This window comes from Centroberyx affinis, unplaced genomic scaffold (assembly GCF_046629955.1).
Source record: "Centroberyx affinis isolate AG114_WGS23_722 - 3 ecotype Tasmania unplaced genomic scaffold, CSIRO-AGI_Caff_v1 ptg005762l_1, whole genome shotgun sequence".
Taxonomy (NCBI): Eukaryota; Metazoa; Chordata; class Actinopteri; order Beryciformes; family Berycidae; genus Centroberyx; species Centroberyx affinis.
In genome coordinates this window covers 40,637-57,500 of record NW_027282918.1, presented here as the reverse complement: position 1 = coordinate 57,500, position 16,864 = coordinate 40,637, and the positions used below count along the sequence as shown (strand labels likewise).

The 16,864-nt window shown below is 41.1% G+C and overlaps 1 protein-coding gene across 1 annotated transcript in view; it reads left to right on the top strand.

Moving 5' to 3' along the window:
- Positions 1-16,864, top strand: part of LOC139667788 (F-actin-uncapping protein LRRC16A-like) — a 62,285-nt gene that overhangs the window by 38,478 nt on the left and 6,943 nt on the right. The window contains exons 15-33 of the mRNA XM_071547278.1: positions 188-264; positions 1,417-1,521; positions 2,253-2,322; positions 3,350-3,431; positions 4,270-4,369; positions 5,623-5,677; positions 6,664-6,836; positions 7,255-7,323; positions 7,944-8,037; positions 8,789-8,887; positions 9,151-9,279; positions 10,217-10,339; positions 11,386-11,561; positions 11,825-11,912; positions 13,015-13,200; positions 13,827-13,890; positions 14,739-14,989; positions 15,220-15,335; positions 15,784-16,264. Coding sequence (XP_071403379.1) covers positions 188-264; positions 1,417-1,521; positions 2,253-2,322; positions 3,350-3,431; positions 4,270-4,369; positions 5,623-5,677; positions 6,664-6,836; positions 7,255-7,323; positions 7,944-8,037; positions 8,789-8,887; positions 9,151-9,279; positions 10,217-10,339; positions 11,386-11,561; positions 11,825-11,912; positions 13,015-13,200; positions 13,827-13,890; positions 14,739-14,989; positions 15,220-15,335; positions 15,784-16,264 — 2,538 coding nt within the window. The remainder of the gene's footprint in view (positions 1-187; positions 265-1,416; positions 1,522-2,252; positions 2,323-3,349; positions 3,432-4,269; positions 4,370-5,622; positions 5,678-6,663; positions 6,837-7,254; positions 7,324-7,943; positions 8,038-8,788; positions 8,888-9,150; positions 9,280-10,216; positions 10,340-11,385; positions 11,562-11,824; positions 11,913-13,014; positions 13,201-13,826; positions 13,891-14,738; positions 14,990-15,219; positions 15,336-15,783; positions 16,265-16,864) is intronic.

Below are 16,864 nucleotides of genomic sequence, written 5' to 3'. Positions count from 1 at the left end.
GCTGTATCTGGATCAGGTAACATGCAGCAGCTTTCTGCACATTTTGTGATGCAGTGTAAATCAGTTTGGTTTTGTGTTTTTTTTTGTCTTGGTCTGGTCTGGTCTGGTTTGTCAGACTGCAGCAGCGGTCTGGACCAGCAGGGTTTTGGTCTGGGTTGGTATGAAGTTTTTCTCTCTGTGTTTTCAGGTGTGTGCGTCTCTGCTGAGAGGTTCTCTAAAGCATCTGTCTGTCCTCAACATGTCCAAGACCGTCTTCTCCCACAGGTCAGACACACACACACACACACACACACACACACACACACACACACACACACACACACACACCTCCTTCTGACAGCGTACAACTCACATAAACTGGATTCTGAATTATTACTCATATATAGTTTCTGATGGAATACAGGCCTATTACTTGTATCGGAGTTTGTATTGTGATCGATGCGTACCTTCCAAAAAAGTATTGCTCACTGTCAAGTCATTGTTTTTTCAAAGAGGAAAAGGACGTTTTGCCTCTCACCATAATGAAAACTCACCAAACTGCCTACAACTGGAACTTGTAAATATAGTTTACATGTCCAATAAACTAAACTAAATTTGAACAAGATTTAAATGCAGCTATCAGGTATAGCACAGTTTTATATAGCTCTAGTGGACAGGTAAACATCTTTATTTTTGCCTCACTCATAGTGATAAGCAGGTTTCATTTCATAATTTGGGTTGTTTACAGTTTTACCACATTAACATAATGTTTATTAACATCTTCCCCTGATTATTATTTGTCATGAAAAGATCACAAAATATGAGAAAAATATCAAAATGCAATGCCTGTTGTCTCCTATACATTAATATGCGTTGGGAAAAAGTTGAGAGTGAACAAAGTCAATTCTGACAACACTGTAGCTAATTAACAAGTTTGAGATCTAGTAGTGTATCTTGTCTGAACACTGTAATTTCTTTTATGTAATTTTTTTATTTATTTTTTCTTTAACCTTTATTTATCCAGGAGTGGAGTCTCATTGAGATTAAAAATCTCTTTTTCAAGAGTGTCCTGGCCAAGACAGGCAGCAGCACAGTTACACGGTTGCAGACATAAAACAAACATATAACAATTTAAAACGAGAACAAAGAACAAATTACAGAATCATAAGATATCAAAAAACATTCATCAACATTCAAAACATCTACAGCCAGATGTGCTAATATTAATATAGTAATATTTTTGGATGTTGTTGTTAGTCTTGTGATCTTATTCATTTGGTGTGATGTGTGATGTATGTTGTTCTGGCGCTGGTCACAAAACAAATTTCCATGACAATAAACAGTAAAGTGTAATCTTATCTTACTCTGTGTGGTGTTGTCTTGTTGTCTTGTTGTGTTGTTGTTGTTGTTGTTGTTGTTGTTGTTGTGTGGATGCAGGAAGTGTAAGGAAGTGCCTCCGTCCTTCAAGCAGTTCTTCAGCAGCGCTCAGGCTGTCAGCTCCGTCAGCCTGTCAGGAACCAGGCTGCCGCTGGAGGCGCTCAAGTAAGAAACACCTGAGCCTGCTGCACAGTGAGGCAGGAAAACACTGGTTGGGACTTGAGTCACATGACTTGGACTCGAGTCTCAGTTTTAATTGCTTGAGTCTTGACTTGATGCATGAAGAGAAGACTTGAGACTTGACTTGACTTGACTTGGGTTCTGGTGACTTGGGACTTGACTCTGACTTGTACTCTGATGACTTGAAAAGGTTTCTAAAGTCTTGACTTGAGATCTTGTGTTTGTGTAAATGACTTAGATTGAAAGTGATGAGATTTGTTCCAGCAGACGACTGAATTTCAATTCTGTTTTCTGAATTTGTATGGAATGATTGAATTTATTGAAGTTGAAACTGATTATAGAAATCAAACTCATGATGCTCTTACCAAGTTTTTATCCTATTAAAACCATATTGCATTGAAAAGTCCTAGATATTTAGTTTTCTTTAAGATATTAAATTGATACTGGACTCTTGATTTGTTCTGACTTGACTTGCTGTTCTACATTTAGACTTGGGACTTGACATTAATGACATGGACTTGACTTGGACTTCACTTGATAATCTATATTTAGACTTGGGACTTGAGACTTGTGCCTCAAAACTTGAGACTGACTTGGGACTCGAGCAGAGTTGACTTGGTCACACCTCTGGTAGCAGTGTGACACTGCAGCCGGCTCTGTCAGTGTCACACTGAGCTGAGAACCAGTCTGTTGACTTGTGTGTTTTCTGTCTGCAGGTCTTTGTTATTGGGACTCGGCTGCAACCCGAACCTCAGTGAAGTTTCTCTGGATCTCAGCTGCTGTGAGGTAAAACTCAAAAACAACTTTACTGAGCCTCCGCTTACTTTAAAGGTCCTATATTATAGGAACAAAAATGTTCTTCTTTTTGTACACATATATGAACAAAGATGTTTCATGAAGACATTGTTAACATTTAACTTTGTATGAGTGGTTAAAGTTATTGTATTTTTTAAAATCCAGTCAGTTTCAGTCTAACACCAGGAAACGCATCACAGCTGGACTCGGTCCTGATTGGCTCCCTCACTAAAGGATGACTGAAATCCGTCCAATCAGGGTCCAGTTTGCAGCATCTGAACTGGAAAGCCTCGACTCAGCAGGTTTACCTCATTTGAATTAGAGGAGCCGCTGCTGTCGGCCAATCAGGAGCCAGTATTGTGATGACTCAGTCTTCACGTTCATTCGGTTTAATTCATTCAGTTCAACTTTGAACTAAACTACATTGATCTGCAGAACATCATGAAGAACATTGATCTGATCCTGAGACAGAGGAGATTTGGAAACTGAATAATATGGAACCTTTAACAAACAGGCTGATAAAATAAAAGCATTCATCCTGCATCTATTGTGCATGAATACAGCAGACAAATCTCTCTCATAGACTTTATACAGTAGAACCAAATTGCCCGTGTATGAAAGAAGGGACATTCACTATTTTTTTTTTTTTTTACAACTCTTTTCATTGGGGTTTTCAGACTTAGACATACAGTCGAAAATAGGAAAAATAATTTCCAATGCAGATATAGAGAAAACATGAAAAATAAAAAAAAAATAAAAATAAAGAAAAAACGGATATACATGAGAACAGATAAAACAAATCAACTTTTACAGGTGATTTATCGTACACATATGAGGAAAAAAAGGAGTATTGCAAAATAGTTTGCAATTTGCACTTAAATTTTTTGCTAATTCAGTTCAAATATAGACAACACGAAAATGTATTAAGACAAGATTAATTGGACATTCACTACATATTGACATTAATATTGATCAGTATATTGATGGGCTGGCCCTGTGTTGCTGTGTCTGTCCCCAGCTGCGTTCAGGAGGCTCTCAGATCCTGGAGGGTTGCATCGCTGAGATCCCCAACATCTCCAGTCTGGACATCTCCGACAACGGTGACTGCTTTTTACATTTGAAACTTTTTTAAAAGATTCCTTGAATAAATGGGTAACGTTTCTAAGGAAATGTCGCCTAATTTCCCCCGAAGAATTGTGCCGTTAAAATCGGGTAATAACAGAGATTATTTAAGTATTTCAGCTGTTTCTAAGCTTGGAAAAAAATGTTTTTTTTTATAAGGATGAAGCTACTTAAGAGGAAATTTAAAGGGATTTTAATACACATCCAGATGGGTGTTTGGTTCCTTCTGGTCACTTCAGCTCCTGGTCTGTATTATCTTGGTTCTGACATGTCCCTGTCCCTATCCCCATCCCCGTCTCTGTCCCTATCCCTGTCCCTGTCCCTGTCCTGTCCTGTCCTGTCCCCGTCCCCGTCCCCGTCCCCATCCCCATCCCATGTCCCTGTCCCTGTCCCTGTCCCTGTCCCTGTCCCATGTCCCTGTCTCTGTCTCTGTCTCTATCTCTATCTCTATCTCTATCTCTGTCCCTGTCCCTGTCCCTGTCCCTGTCCCTGTCCCATGTCCCTGTCCCTGTCCCTGTCCCTGTCTCTGTCTCTGTCTCTGTCTCTGTCCCTGTCCCTGTCTCTGTCTCTGTCCCTGTCCCTGTCCCTGTCCTGTCCCCGTCCCCGTCCCCATCCCCATCCCATGTCCCTGTCCCTGTCCCTGTCCCTGTCCCATGTCCCTGTCTCTGTCCCTGTCCCATGTCTCCGTCCCTGTCCCTGTCTCTGTCCCTGTCCCTGTCCCATGTCTCCGTCCCTGTCCCTGTCCCTGTCCCTGTCCCTGTCCCTGTCCCTGTCCCATGTCTCTGTCCCTGTCCCTGTCCCTGTTGTCCTGCTCAGGTTTGGACATGGACCTGACCACCCTGCTAGTCTGGCTGGCCAAGAACCGCTCCATCAGACACCTTTCACTGGGCAAAAACTTCAACAACATCAAGTCCAAGTGAGACAAACTGGTGTTGATCAGTTTATTCTGAAACGATTCAGTGTTTATATCCAGGTCTGTGGCTGAGACCGGCTGTGCTGCATGAACTAGATGCACAAGACAAATAAAAAACACAATGCAACAAAGGAAGACTCTATTAACCAAACACACAACAAAAACCCACAACGGAAATGGCTTCAATTGAGTAGAGTAACTAAGCCTCAAACCCAAATCTGTGTAAAGCAGATTGGTAAAAAGTATGCTACTGAAATGGCCATCTGCTATTGGCTGATCTTTGGTTCCAGGTGAAAATGTCACTTTCTACAGAGTACAACAGGTAGTGACATCACCTGACACCAAAGATCAGGCAATAGCAGATGGCAATTTCAGCACAAACGTCCACTTGGACTCAAGGAAGAACTGATTCGAATTTGGTGGTCAAAGGTCAAAGGTCAAGGTCACTGTGACCTCACAAAAGACGTTTTTGGCCATAACTCAAGAATTCATACGCTAATTATGACAAAATTTCCACACAAATGTCTAATAGGATAAAATGATGAAGTGATGACATTTTGTATCCAAAAGTTCAAAGGTCAACTTCACTGTGACATCATAATGTTTTGCTTACCACTGTAGCTGAGAAAACGATCTTGGGTCATTCTACAAAAACGGTGGAAGTGCTGTCACTTACTTTTGCAGACACCAAAAGCCTTTAAGTTGACCTAATAATCACTTTAATTATATATGTTCAATAAATAAAGACTGTCCTTGCAATGATAAAACAAAGTTTATTAGCAGAGGCATACAACCGTGAGGCGGTTAGTTCTAGTTTACCATTAGATGCTAGGCTTTACACAGATTTGGGTTTGGGGTTTAGTTACTGTTTAATTTATTTTGCTGTGTTTCTGTGGGATTATTTTGGGACAATGGTGTTTTATATTCTTACATCTTGATGACTTGATGATCTTATTACAGTGGAACAAACACTAATTTGAAACCTTACTGTAATATCGCTCTGAGCATGAAAGCATGAAACATGGGTGAAAAAGGGGAAAAAGGGCAAAAAAAACCGATCTAAATAACTGTCACCCAGTGGTCTGCCCACTCCACCCGTTTAAGTCATTTAAACTAAAGCAGGAATTTATACATGAATGACTTGATGAGTCAATTAATCAATCAGTTAAACTTAAACCAATTATTTTGATTGAATCATTTGATTAATTGGTTCATTGCCATTCTATCACACTCTTCTTCTGCTCCTTTTCCTGCAGGAATGTGTCTCAGGTCCTGGACAACCTGGTTCACATGATCCAGGAGGAAGAGTCGGTGAGGGAAACTGTTCAACATTGCTAAAAATATTAAAACAAATTTTCTCTCTCCCGTACACTCCTACCAGTCTCTCTCTCTTTCTGTCTGCCTCTCTCTCTTTTCTTGTTTAAAACCTAAAAAAAAAATGAGATATGAAATTTGTTTGTTAAGGAATATTATTTGAAAATGTCAGTTTTGTTTGAGATCACACCAAACACATCACATTACCATTCGGTTCAATGGGATGAACATTAAAGATCTGTGTAGCTCTGGTAGAGTCTTGGGTCGTGTCTCTTCCTCCATGATAAAACCCCCAAAATCAGTGATTCTGTGATCTGTTGCTCTGGTAGAGGAGACTGGAGAATTTTGTTTTTTTTTCTCTCTCCATTCACTGCCATTGTCTGGAGGAACAGTCTGAAAATCACTTCTAGCACATAAAGGAACGCCGACAAAGCAGATTCTGCCAATATATAAAAAACTGAAAACTAGTCATGCCGCTGAATTGTTTTGAAGTGAATCTCTTTCTTTATGTTTATTAAACCTTGTGGAACACTGAAATCCGGTCGGAGGAAACTTACAATGATGGAACGAAGAAAATACTTTAACTTTAATTAATAATTAGAAATAGGTGAAAAAAGGTGGGAGACAGGAGTTTGACAAAGCAGATTCTGACAATATATAAAAAATGAGTCTCATTATTTTTTTTTGCCTATTTCGCCAAAAAAAAAATCACTGGTTTGGGGGTTTTATCATGGCCAGGAAGTTACACAGAACCTTAATTTGATCATTTAACATGTGACTTTGAAGACACAATCCATATTGTGATATATATTGACAATGAAAAAATCCTTATAATCATCGTGATATTGATTTCAACCATATCGCCCAGCACTATGTTCCACCCAAACTGTCTGAACTGCTTTCATAAGGCGGTTTGGAGAGTCAGATCCCACAGAAAGCAGCGTGTAAACCTGTCTCTCCGCTCTGCCCTTGCTCCCCTGCAGCCGCTGACCTCACTGTCGCTGGCCGACTCGCGGCTGAAGGCCGACCTGTCCATCGTGCTCAGCGCTCTGGGCAGCAACGCCTCGCTCACCAAGCTGGACATCAGCGGGAACGCCATGGGAGACATGGGGGCCAAGATGCTGGCCAAGGCCCTGCAGATCAACACCAAGCTCAGGTCAGGTGATTTTTGAAGACTTCAGTACCCAGAATTCCTGTGCAGTGTTGTCAGTAGACGGTCTGTGATACTTTATACCAAAGAGACAACAACTCCATTTATGCTTTTGGATAATTTTGTATATCTGATGCTGATGATGTTGATAATAAAACAAAAAAACCCAAAAAAAAACATCTGAAATCAAGGGGAAAATAAAGCTATTCTGTCTAAAAAAAACCCAAAAAAACCCCAAAGAGACAGAGTAAAAGATCTCTCATTGAAGAGTCCAGCTTCCTCTGGACGGAGCGCTGCTCACTGCTGCTAAATGCCTCAAATGTGGATGTAAATATGAATTATTTTCTCTAATTTTTGCTGTTTTCTTAAGCCGCTATATGAATTATTAAGTGTTTGTTTGTCTGTCCTCCCTGTCTGTCTTCAGGACGGTGGTGTGGGACAGGAACAGCGTCAGTCCTCAGGGTCTGCAGGATGTGGCTGCTGCTCTGGAAAAGTATGTAACCTGAAGTCTGAAGTCAGGATCCGTCCCTGCTGTCTGTCTGTAGTCATCTGTGTGGAAATACCTTGTTCAGCCTTTCAGGCTTTGAAAAAATAACTGGAAAACCCTAATTGACACTTTGCTTGAAATGGCATTTTTTTTTTCATTTTTCATTTTTCATTTCATTTGGTAGTGTTTTAACACTTCAATATTTAATTGAATTGTTATTTATATTTAATGTAATAGTTATTAAATATTTAATATTAAATATTTAAATAAATAATTAAATACATTTAAATAATTAAATATTTAAATCATAATAAACCTAATAATTCATATTTATTTCATTTTATTTTATTTCATTTTATTTATTTATTTAATTTTATTTTAATTTAATAATTAATATTTAAATAATTAAATATTTAAATATTTAATTTAATAGTTATTTGATGTAACATCACATTTTATTGATTTCATTTGATACATTTAATAAGATAGCATTTTATTAAATCCACCATTTAATTTGATAGCTATTTAATCAATTCAGTGTTTAATTTATTATTTTTGTCAGAAATGCCTTAATAATGTGAATAATAGATGAATTCTGTTATTTTTCCCTCTTCTCTCCCCATCAGGAACTACACCATCCGCTTCATGCCGATCCCCATCATGGACGCTGCTCAGGCGCTGAGGGCGAGTCCAGAGAAGACTGAAGACGCCTTGCTGAAGGTCGCTGTCCTCTTTTATTCAGGATTTTAATACGGCTTTGTGTAGTTTTGAAATGTGACCTCTGACCTTTGACCTCCTTACTGTTGGTTGCCTGTAATGTTGCTGATCTAGGAGCTGAAGCTTATTCTACTCTTGCTACTCGATTACAGCATCAGCTAAATGTCTAAAATCTAAAATGTAAATGTTATCAAATGTAGGCATAATATGACTAGTAAACACACAGGAGCGGGCCGAGGCTGAAGGCTCCTCCTCCCACACCAAGGTCCCTTCAAAAATCTGGCACTTTGTTTTCGCCTTGCTAATCTGCAAAAACCACACATAAGAAAATATAATTTGAGACTTTAGTACTAATCGGTAAGGTGTTCTGGTAAATTCGGCATGTATATAATCCTCCAAACAGCTTGAATCTTAACAGACACAGGCACATTTATGCTCCAGGGAAGTGGAGTTACTTCACACGCAAAATAGCGGCTCCTTACCTTCGATATTTTCCAAAAACCCACAGACAACAGAATCCTGGTGATGTCAGGATCCTGATCACAACAAGCGTCCATCGAAAAAAAAAAAATGTTTCTAACTCGGTAAAACATGACAGAAGGTTCATTGTTGTTGATTGTGAAACAGGGCAGAGTTTTGTTGTCATGACGACGCTGAACGATAGAGGCCAGCATTGGACCAGGAATTACACAGAGACCCTATAAAGTGTAATTTCTAGACTGCATATTTTGAAATTGTGTGTGTTGATGTGCAGATGGAGCAATATCTGCTGAGGAACCACGAGACGCGGAAATACCTGCAGGAGCAAGCTTACAGACTGCAGCAGGGGATCGTCACCACCACCACACAGCAGGTACACACACACACACACACACACACACACACACACACACACACACACACACACACACACACACACACACCACACACACACACACACACACACACACACACACATATTGCACACGTTGCAGCTCGGTGGCCTAGACTTCATTACCCGACTTTTCGTTTTTGACTTAATCAACCTGTTAAGCCTTTGGTCCTCAACTCTTCTCTCTCTGTGACCTCTGACACCCTCTGACCTCTGACCCTCCCTGACCCTTGCCTCTGGTCCAGATGATGGACCGGATGTGTGTGAAGGTGCAGGACCACCTGAACTCTCTGCGGTTCACGGAGACGGACTCGGTTCAGGAGGACATGAAGGTGGCCGAGAACCTCATGAAGGACGCCAGGAACTCCAAGACGGTACATCCTGCTGTTTTCTACTGTTTTCTACTGAGATAATGATTCTACTTAAGAGGTGGATTAAGGAATTTATGACTTCTATCGACCTGTTGAAGCTCCCAGTGTAAAGGGGTGTTTTGTTCCAAATCAGAGTACGGGCTAGAAAGTGAGTTTTAGAAGCCAGAAGTCTTACACTAAAACACCTAATAAAAACATCAATATTATACAATCATGAAAATAATAAAAAAAAACACACAAGTTCAGAAACCAGTCCAAACTTAGAACTGTCCTAGAAAAGATTTCACTATACTAACTTACTCAGCATCCATTTTTTCAGTTCAGAGAATGGGCAGATTTAATTTCATTTGGGATTTTATTCTCCTCCTCCCCCCCCTGTGTAGAGAAATGTACTTCTCCCTACTTTGCTTTTTAGATTGGGTTGTTTCAGGTTAGATACACTAGCCCTCGTTTTCAGGCCATGAGAGTCCCGAACATACTGAAAATACCCGGTAAAATAATTTAGACATAGACCTTGTCAAATCTTATAGACCATAATAAGTTTTAACTGTTGAATTCTGCCTTCAACAGGGAGCCAATTCACCTCTTTAAAATGGTTTGGGCTAATGTGCGTTCTTGGAGATGAAGGACGACCCTCATTAGTCTCAGTACATGCACTAATAACTCTATAGATTTACTGTTGGAGATGTTTGGGAATGTGTGTATGTTTGTATTTCTGGGGTCTCTGTATGTATGGAATATTGTCTTATATTGTCTCAAATGTGCATGTATTCGCTGCACCTGACTCTCACGGACAATAAACTGCCTACCCACCTAAATCTGCAAAATATAATATCAGCCATTAAAAATAGAGCGCTTCTTACTCTGTCTCTCTCCCTCTCCTCTCCTCTCTCTCTCTCTCTCTCTCCCATGCTCTGCGGACCTCCCTCCCTCCCTCCAGCTCCTCCCCAACCTGTACCACCTGAGGAGCGGGGGCAGCAGGGGTCCGTGTGTCGGGGCCATCCAGGACAAACTGGAGTCCATGGCGGGGGAGGTGGCCCGGGTCATGGACGAACAGCTGCAGGTGCTGAGCTCGACACACTGTGCTTTCAACCTGCAAGTCACTGGAACAAGCAGTTTGTTGGATACAGTATATGGATTTATATCAGTGTTTAGATTATACCCTATATTACTATAATTCATTTTACATATGTTTTTCAATTTAAAGATTGCTTCCTAAAACTTCAAACCAACAGTGCAAGTCTTCTCCTTATTATTGATTATTTGTAAATACAGCAGTGGTGTTTCTTCATTTTACAACACTTGGTAACTCTCTATATAAAGTACCATATACAGATAGATAGTTATTATTATTGGCATTATTATTAGTAGTAATAGTGGCAGGTAGTAGTACAAGTAGAAGCAGTAGTATTAGTAGTAGTAGTGGTGGTAGTAGCATTAGTCATATAAATAGAACTACTACTAGTAGTAGTAGTGGTTGTAATAGTGACAGTAGTGGTAGTAGTATAAGAAGTAGTAGTAAAAGTGGTAGAAGTCATGGTAGTACCGGTAGCAGTAGTTGTACCAGTGGTGGGAGTAGTAATTTTAGTAGTAGTTAGTAGTTTAGTAGTTAGTAGAAAACGTAGTAGAAGAAGAAGCAGAAGTAGTATCAGTAAAAGTAGTAGTAGCAGTAATAATAGGACCACTTGTAGTAGTAGTAGTGGTAGTAGTAGTAGGAAGAGCAGGAGGAGTATTAATGGTAGTAGTACAAGTAGTAGCAGCAGTAGTAATAGAAGATGCAGTAGAAGTAACATTAGTAGCATTAGTAGTATTAGTAAAAGTAGCAGTAATAGTAGAAGCAATAGTAGTAGTAGTGGTGGTAGTAGCATTAGTAGTACAAGTACAACTAGTAGTAGTAATCATCATACTAGTAGTAGTGACAACTGTAGTAGTAGAAGCAGTATTAGTAGTAGTATTGGTGGTAGTAGTTGTAGTCATATTGTTGTTCTTGTTGGAGAAACTGATGGATCTTTGCTGTCACAAAAACTGTAGAAATCATGAAGTTTTCCCCATACCCCCCCCCCCCCCCCACACACACACACACACACACACACACACACACACACCCAGGTGCTGCTGGTGTCGATGGTGGACTCTGCTGAAGGTCTGTGTCCTCATGTGATGAAGAGGAGCAGTCTTCGTCAGGACCTGCTGAAGGCCAGTGCCGGCAGGATGAGCGTTCCCCGAAGCTTCATCACCACAACGCTGCTGGAGCAGTCCGGCATCGACATCATCAACAAGATCAGGTCCGACGGGGTGTGTGTGTGTGTGTGTGTGTGTGTGTGTGTGTGTGTGGAGCATGTGTGTGTGTGTGTGTTACCTCAGTACTCAGCTCACTCAGAAATCCTGTTAGAGGTTCAAATGAAGGAACAAACTCATGCCTACTTGCTGTGTCATGTGTATGTGTTTTATGTGTGTGTGTGTGTGTGTGTGTGTGTGTGTTGTGTGTGTTGTGTGTGTGTGTGTGTTGTGTGTGTTGTGTGTGTGTGTGTGTGTGTGTGTGCAACAGTGAGGTGAAGCTGAGCCTGGCATCGTTTCTCTCTGATCGCATCGTGGATGAGATCCTGGAGTCTCTGTCCAGATCACAACATACTCTGGTTGGTCTCTCTCTGTTAAATATTCTTGTATTTGTATGTTTATACCAATAAATAAATACTGTTCTACTGGTCAAAAGTCTCTCTCTCTCTCTCTCTCTCTCTCTCTCTCTCTCTCTCTCTCTCTCTCTCTCTCTCTCTCTCTCTCTTTCTCTCTCACTCTCTCGCTTTCCTTTTTTGCCTGTCTCTAGCTCTCTCTCTCTCCCTTTCTCTTTGTCTCTCTCTTGCTCGCTCTTTCTCTCTCTCCTTTATCTTCCTTATCCTCTCTGTCTCTCACTTTCCCTCTCTTTTCCACCCTCTTTTGCTCTCTATTTCTGTTTCTCTCTCTCTCTTCATCCCTCGCTCTTTTTTGCCTCTCTTGCTCTCTCTATCTCTTTCTCCTTTCTCATTCTCTCTTTCTCTGTCCTTTTTCCTCTCTCTCTCTCCCTCTCTCATTCCCACCTCTTTCTCTCCCTCTCTCATTCCCACCTCTTTCTCTCCCTCTCTCTCTCCCTCTCTCATCCCCACCTCTTTCTCTCCCTCTCTCTCTCTCTCATTCCCACCTCTTTCTCTCTCTCTCTCTCTCTCTCCCTCTCCCTCTCTCATTCCCACCTCTCTCTCTCTCTCCCTCCCTCTACAATAAGTGTTTAACTAATGCATTTACTAATATGGATTAAACATGAATAACAACATCAACAAAGATTAGTTCATGTTAAATGCACATGAACAACTGCATTAATTAATGTTGTTATACATGTTATAATGTTAACTAATGTGTTTACTCACTTTTCAATTAAGCTTTGAGGTGTTATTAACATTAACTAATCTCTGTCAATGTTGTTAGTAAATGCATTAGTTAACATGAATAACAACATTAATGAAGATTAGTTAATGTTAATAACACTGTTCATGTTAATACCACTCTTCATGCTTAATTTATGTTAGTAAACACATTAGTTAACATTATTGACAAACATATAAAACCATGAATTAATGCAGTTCATGTTCATTTATCATTAGCTAATCTTTATCAGTGTTGTTATTCATGTTTAATTCATGTTAGTAAATGCATTAGTTAACATGAGTTAATGAAGTGTCACCTGTCTGTCTCCCTCTCTGTCTCCAGGCCGACCACCTGACCAGGAAGGGCCAGCCTCTGCTGCGTCAGGAGCCCCAGATGGAGGCAGAGGTTCTGGATGAGACGGTTCTGCAGCCGGAGAACCAGAACCAGAACCAGGACAAGGAACTGGACCAGAATAGGAACCAGACCCAGAGCCAGGACCACCGGCTGGAGGAGATGGACACCTGCATGGTAGGAAGACAGGACACGGACAGACTAGTTGTGTGCCAGCTTAAAGTGAAACTTTATTTTTTACCTTATGGATTCAGTTCTCCTGTTTGGACCAGAAGGACCAGAGTTATCATTTTAGAAATTCATTTGTTTTTATTTCTATCCAGTTTTCAATTTCCATTTTAAATTCTGTTTAGTTGTAGTTCGTTTCTAGTGTGGGTTTGGTAGTTTTAGGTTGTTATTTATTTATTTATTTTTTTACAAATGTTCAGTTTAGTTTTAGTTTAGTTTTTATTTAGTTTCAGTTCTAGTTTTAGTATCTGTTGGTAGTGGTGTTATTTTTTTAAAGCTGTTTTGTATATGTTTGCAACAGTTACTGTGTAATACAAACAACGAATCATAAATTATTTTTTACATTTATTTACAAACATTTTTGATACATCCTCAACTAACTTCTAGCTGGACCTCCTGGTTTCGTGCTGCACCAGCAGACTCAGCAGATGGTCTAATCCCAAACAGACTCTAAAAGTCTCATTTAAAACCAACTCATTGTTTCCAGCCTTGCGGGATCTGTACTTGTCCATGTGCAAATAAATAAGATAAGAGCATCATAAAAAAGAAATCCGGTATCTGTTTTTGCTCTCCAGATGTCCAGATCCAAGAGGAAGAGCATTCTGGTCCGGATGCTGCGGCCGGTCTCTGTGGCCTTCGGTGAGTCGCACAGAAAATACAGAAAAGATTTATTTCAGATGGCAAATAGAAACTAGAAAACTATTCCCTTCCTCCTCCTCTACTAAACATTCTGTTGTTGTCCCTTCTACTTCATTACTACCTGCTTATTTGTAATTATGGTGTCTGATAAAATATTGACTTACTTTCTGCTGTTTACACTTATTCTGGCTCTGGATAAGAATTACATGAGATCCTGTTTTCCCCCATGTGTGTCAGTATCTACTGTGATACCTTGCAAGTTGCAGGTATGACTCTGTACCAAAATACCAAGACAGATTACTGAACATGTATTATACGTGGCAATTAATGAGATCCTGATACTGATGATGACAACATATGCTGCGTCCTGTTCAGTCAGAAGTTGTAAAATTCACCGCTAGCCTTGATGCGTTCATGTGGTCCAGGTTAGAAAAACCAGGGGAGAAACATTATCTTTGCCCAATGTAAAATACTGTTCCCCATGCAACAGCTAATGCGAAGTCAATGATATTTAGCACTGTTAGCTAGCTAGTCTGTGTAGAGCCTGAGCAAATGTATGTGACACTTTACAAATCAAATTTACCTGTTTAACCATTTACAACACAGGTGTTTTGATGAATTTAAGGGCATGCAATGCTGAAAATCAAACTGAAGTGTATTTTGTAGATTATAAACGTAAATGTTAAAATTTATAATGTGCGTCCAACTCGAAGGGCCGTTTCATCGCATTTTTCCTAGTAGGAAGTCGGAATTTCCGACTCTCTCATCTGTCTTGAACGCAGCAATAGGGAATGCTAAATTTTCACTTTAATTCCCGTTGTGATTGGTGCTCTCCACCTGTCAAACAGAGATGGAGTTTGACCTGGACAAGGCGTTGGAGGAGGTGCCCATCCATGTGGAGGACCCGCCTCCTCCCCCTCCTCCTGCTCAGCCATTGGACAGAAAGTCATCCTACTACGCGGACCTGCCCCCTCCCCCTCCCCCCGCGGACCTGAAGCCCGTCTGTTTAGAGCTGCCCACTGTGGAGTGCAGGAAGCTGGAGCATCACACCAAGCTCCGCCCCAAACCCAAGAAGAGGACTAAACCCAGCCGACCGCCTGTAGGGTCCCAAACCTTTGACCTTTGACCTTTGACCTCCACACTTTTGGTTACTTTTAATGATGTCGGTGATGTTGGAATTGAAGCTAATTCTACACTGTTGCACTCATTGTAAGTCGCTCTGGATATGAATACAAGCTCAGTGCCTAAACTGTAAAGGTTACTGAGTCTGTGTGTCTCTCTGTCTGTCTTCCATGTGTCCTCTGCTCTTTCTCACCATCGGCCCTCCAGCGGGAGCCGACCAGCAGCTCGGCGCCACAGGAAGCGGAGCAGAACGGCATCATGGGAAAGCTGGACGAGGGTCTGGATGACTTCTTCTCCAAGAATGTCATTAAGCTCAGCTTCAAGTGAGATTTCATGCCATACATTCAAACTAACCTGCATGTATCTATCGTTTTAAACAAATACAGCTACTGTATGAAGATATAACTGTGTGTGTATAGTTATAGTTTTCACAAATAAATACAAGATCTGCCACCTCATTTGTAACTGTTAGAATTGAACTGGTGAATTCTATTTAGGGCGTCTTAATGTCCTTCTATTGTTGGATTTGAATGAACTTTTGAGTAATTTTTGTAATGAATGGATTTAATATTGTATTTGTATATTGTATATTTAATGAATGGATGAAGTGTTGAAGTGATATGGTGAAGTGTCTAATTCACTGTTTTTAGATCATCATCGTGTCCCCAAGATTTTACAAGTTTCACTACTGCAACCATTAGATACATTTCCATTGGAGGTAATAAATATCTATTCTGTTCTAATTCTATTCTCATCTCTTCTGTCCTCCAGACGGCGTGAGCGAGGCCCGCCCTCCAGCACCCAGGAAGCAGCGGAGAAGAAACGCGAATCGAGGAAGAGCGGCTTCCTCAACCTCATCAAGTCCCGGACGTCCCGCTCGGAGAAGAGCCACGGAGCCGCCTCCATCACGCCTCCTCCCCCCGTCGCCGCTCCGCCCGCCTCCTCTGTTACCACGGTGACGGAGGAGTCCGCGCCGACGTCGCCCAGGGCGGCGATGAAAAGCCCCGGACCCGCGGCGGCCGAGCCCCAGCAGGAGTTCCCCAGGGCGCCGTCCCAGGACCTCGCGGATTTCCCGGCCGAGGCGGAGGCCCCCGCGCCCGCCACTGAACCTGCTGAGGAGGAGAACGAGGAGGAGGAGAAGACGGAGAGGAAGGAGAGTCCACACGTCCCTCGCCATTTTGGGGTTCCCATCATGGGCATGGACCTGCTGGCTGAGATGAAGGCCATGCAGACGAAAATGGCCGCACAGAAGGTGGGTGGAGTGGGTCGCTCCATGGGTCGACAGACCAAGACACATATCAAGTCAAGTCATGTTTATTTGTAAAGGGCTTTTAACAAAAAAAAATGTTTACAAGATGATTCCTATTACATCACTCTCCTCAGTTGCTATCCATTAGAGTAGAAAAGCCTTGAAAATAATGACAAGATAGTGGGTTGAGGGCTTCAATAAGCATCAGCTATTCAAGATCAAAGTAATCCAGCGCACACCAGGATTGTTCAAATCGACTTTTTAGTTTAATTCATATAAAATATTGGGGCAAACAACGCGTTTCGCATTGTGGCTTCCTCAGGTTCGCTCTTCACTTGATTGGCATCAGGTGTGGGTTTACAAAGACTTTCTGTGCCAACAGGTGGTAATAATTACAGATCATGTGACAACATGAATTCCAGATCATGTGACAACATGAATTCCAGATCATGTGACAACAGAAGTGATCACTATATCACATCAGTTTTACATTACTTACAGTATTTTATGAGACAAACACACAAGGTAATGATGACAAATATAACAATAACAAATATCATGGTCGAACTGTCAAAATATCAAAATATCGTGGTCAAACTATTT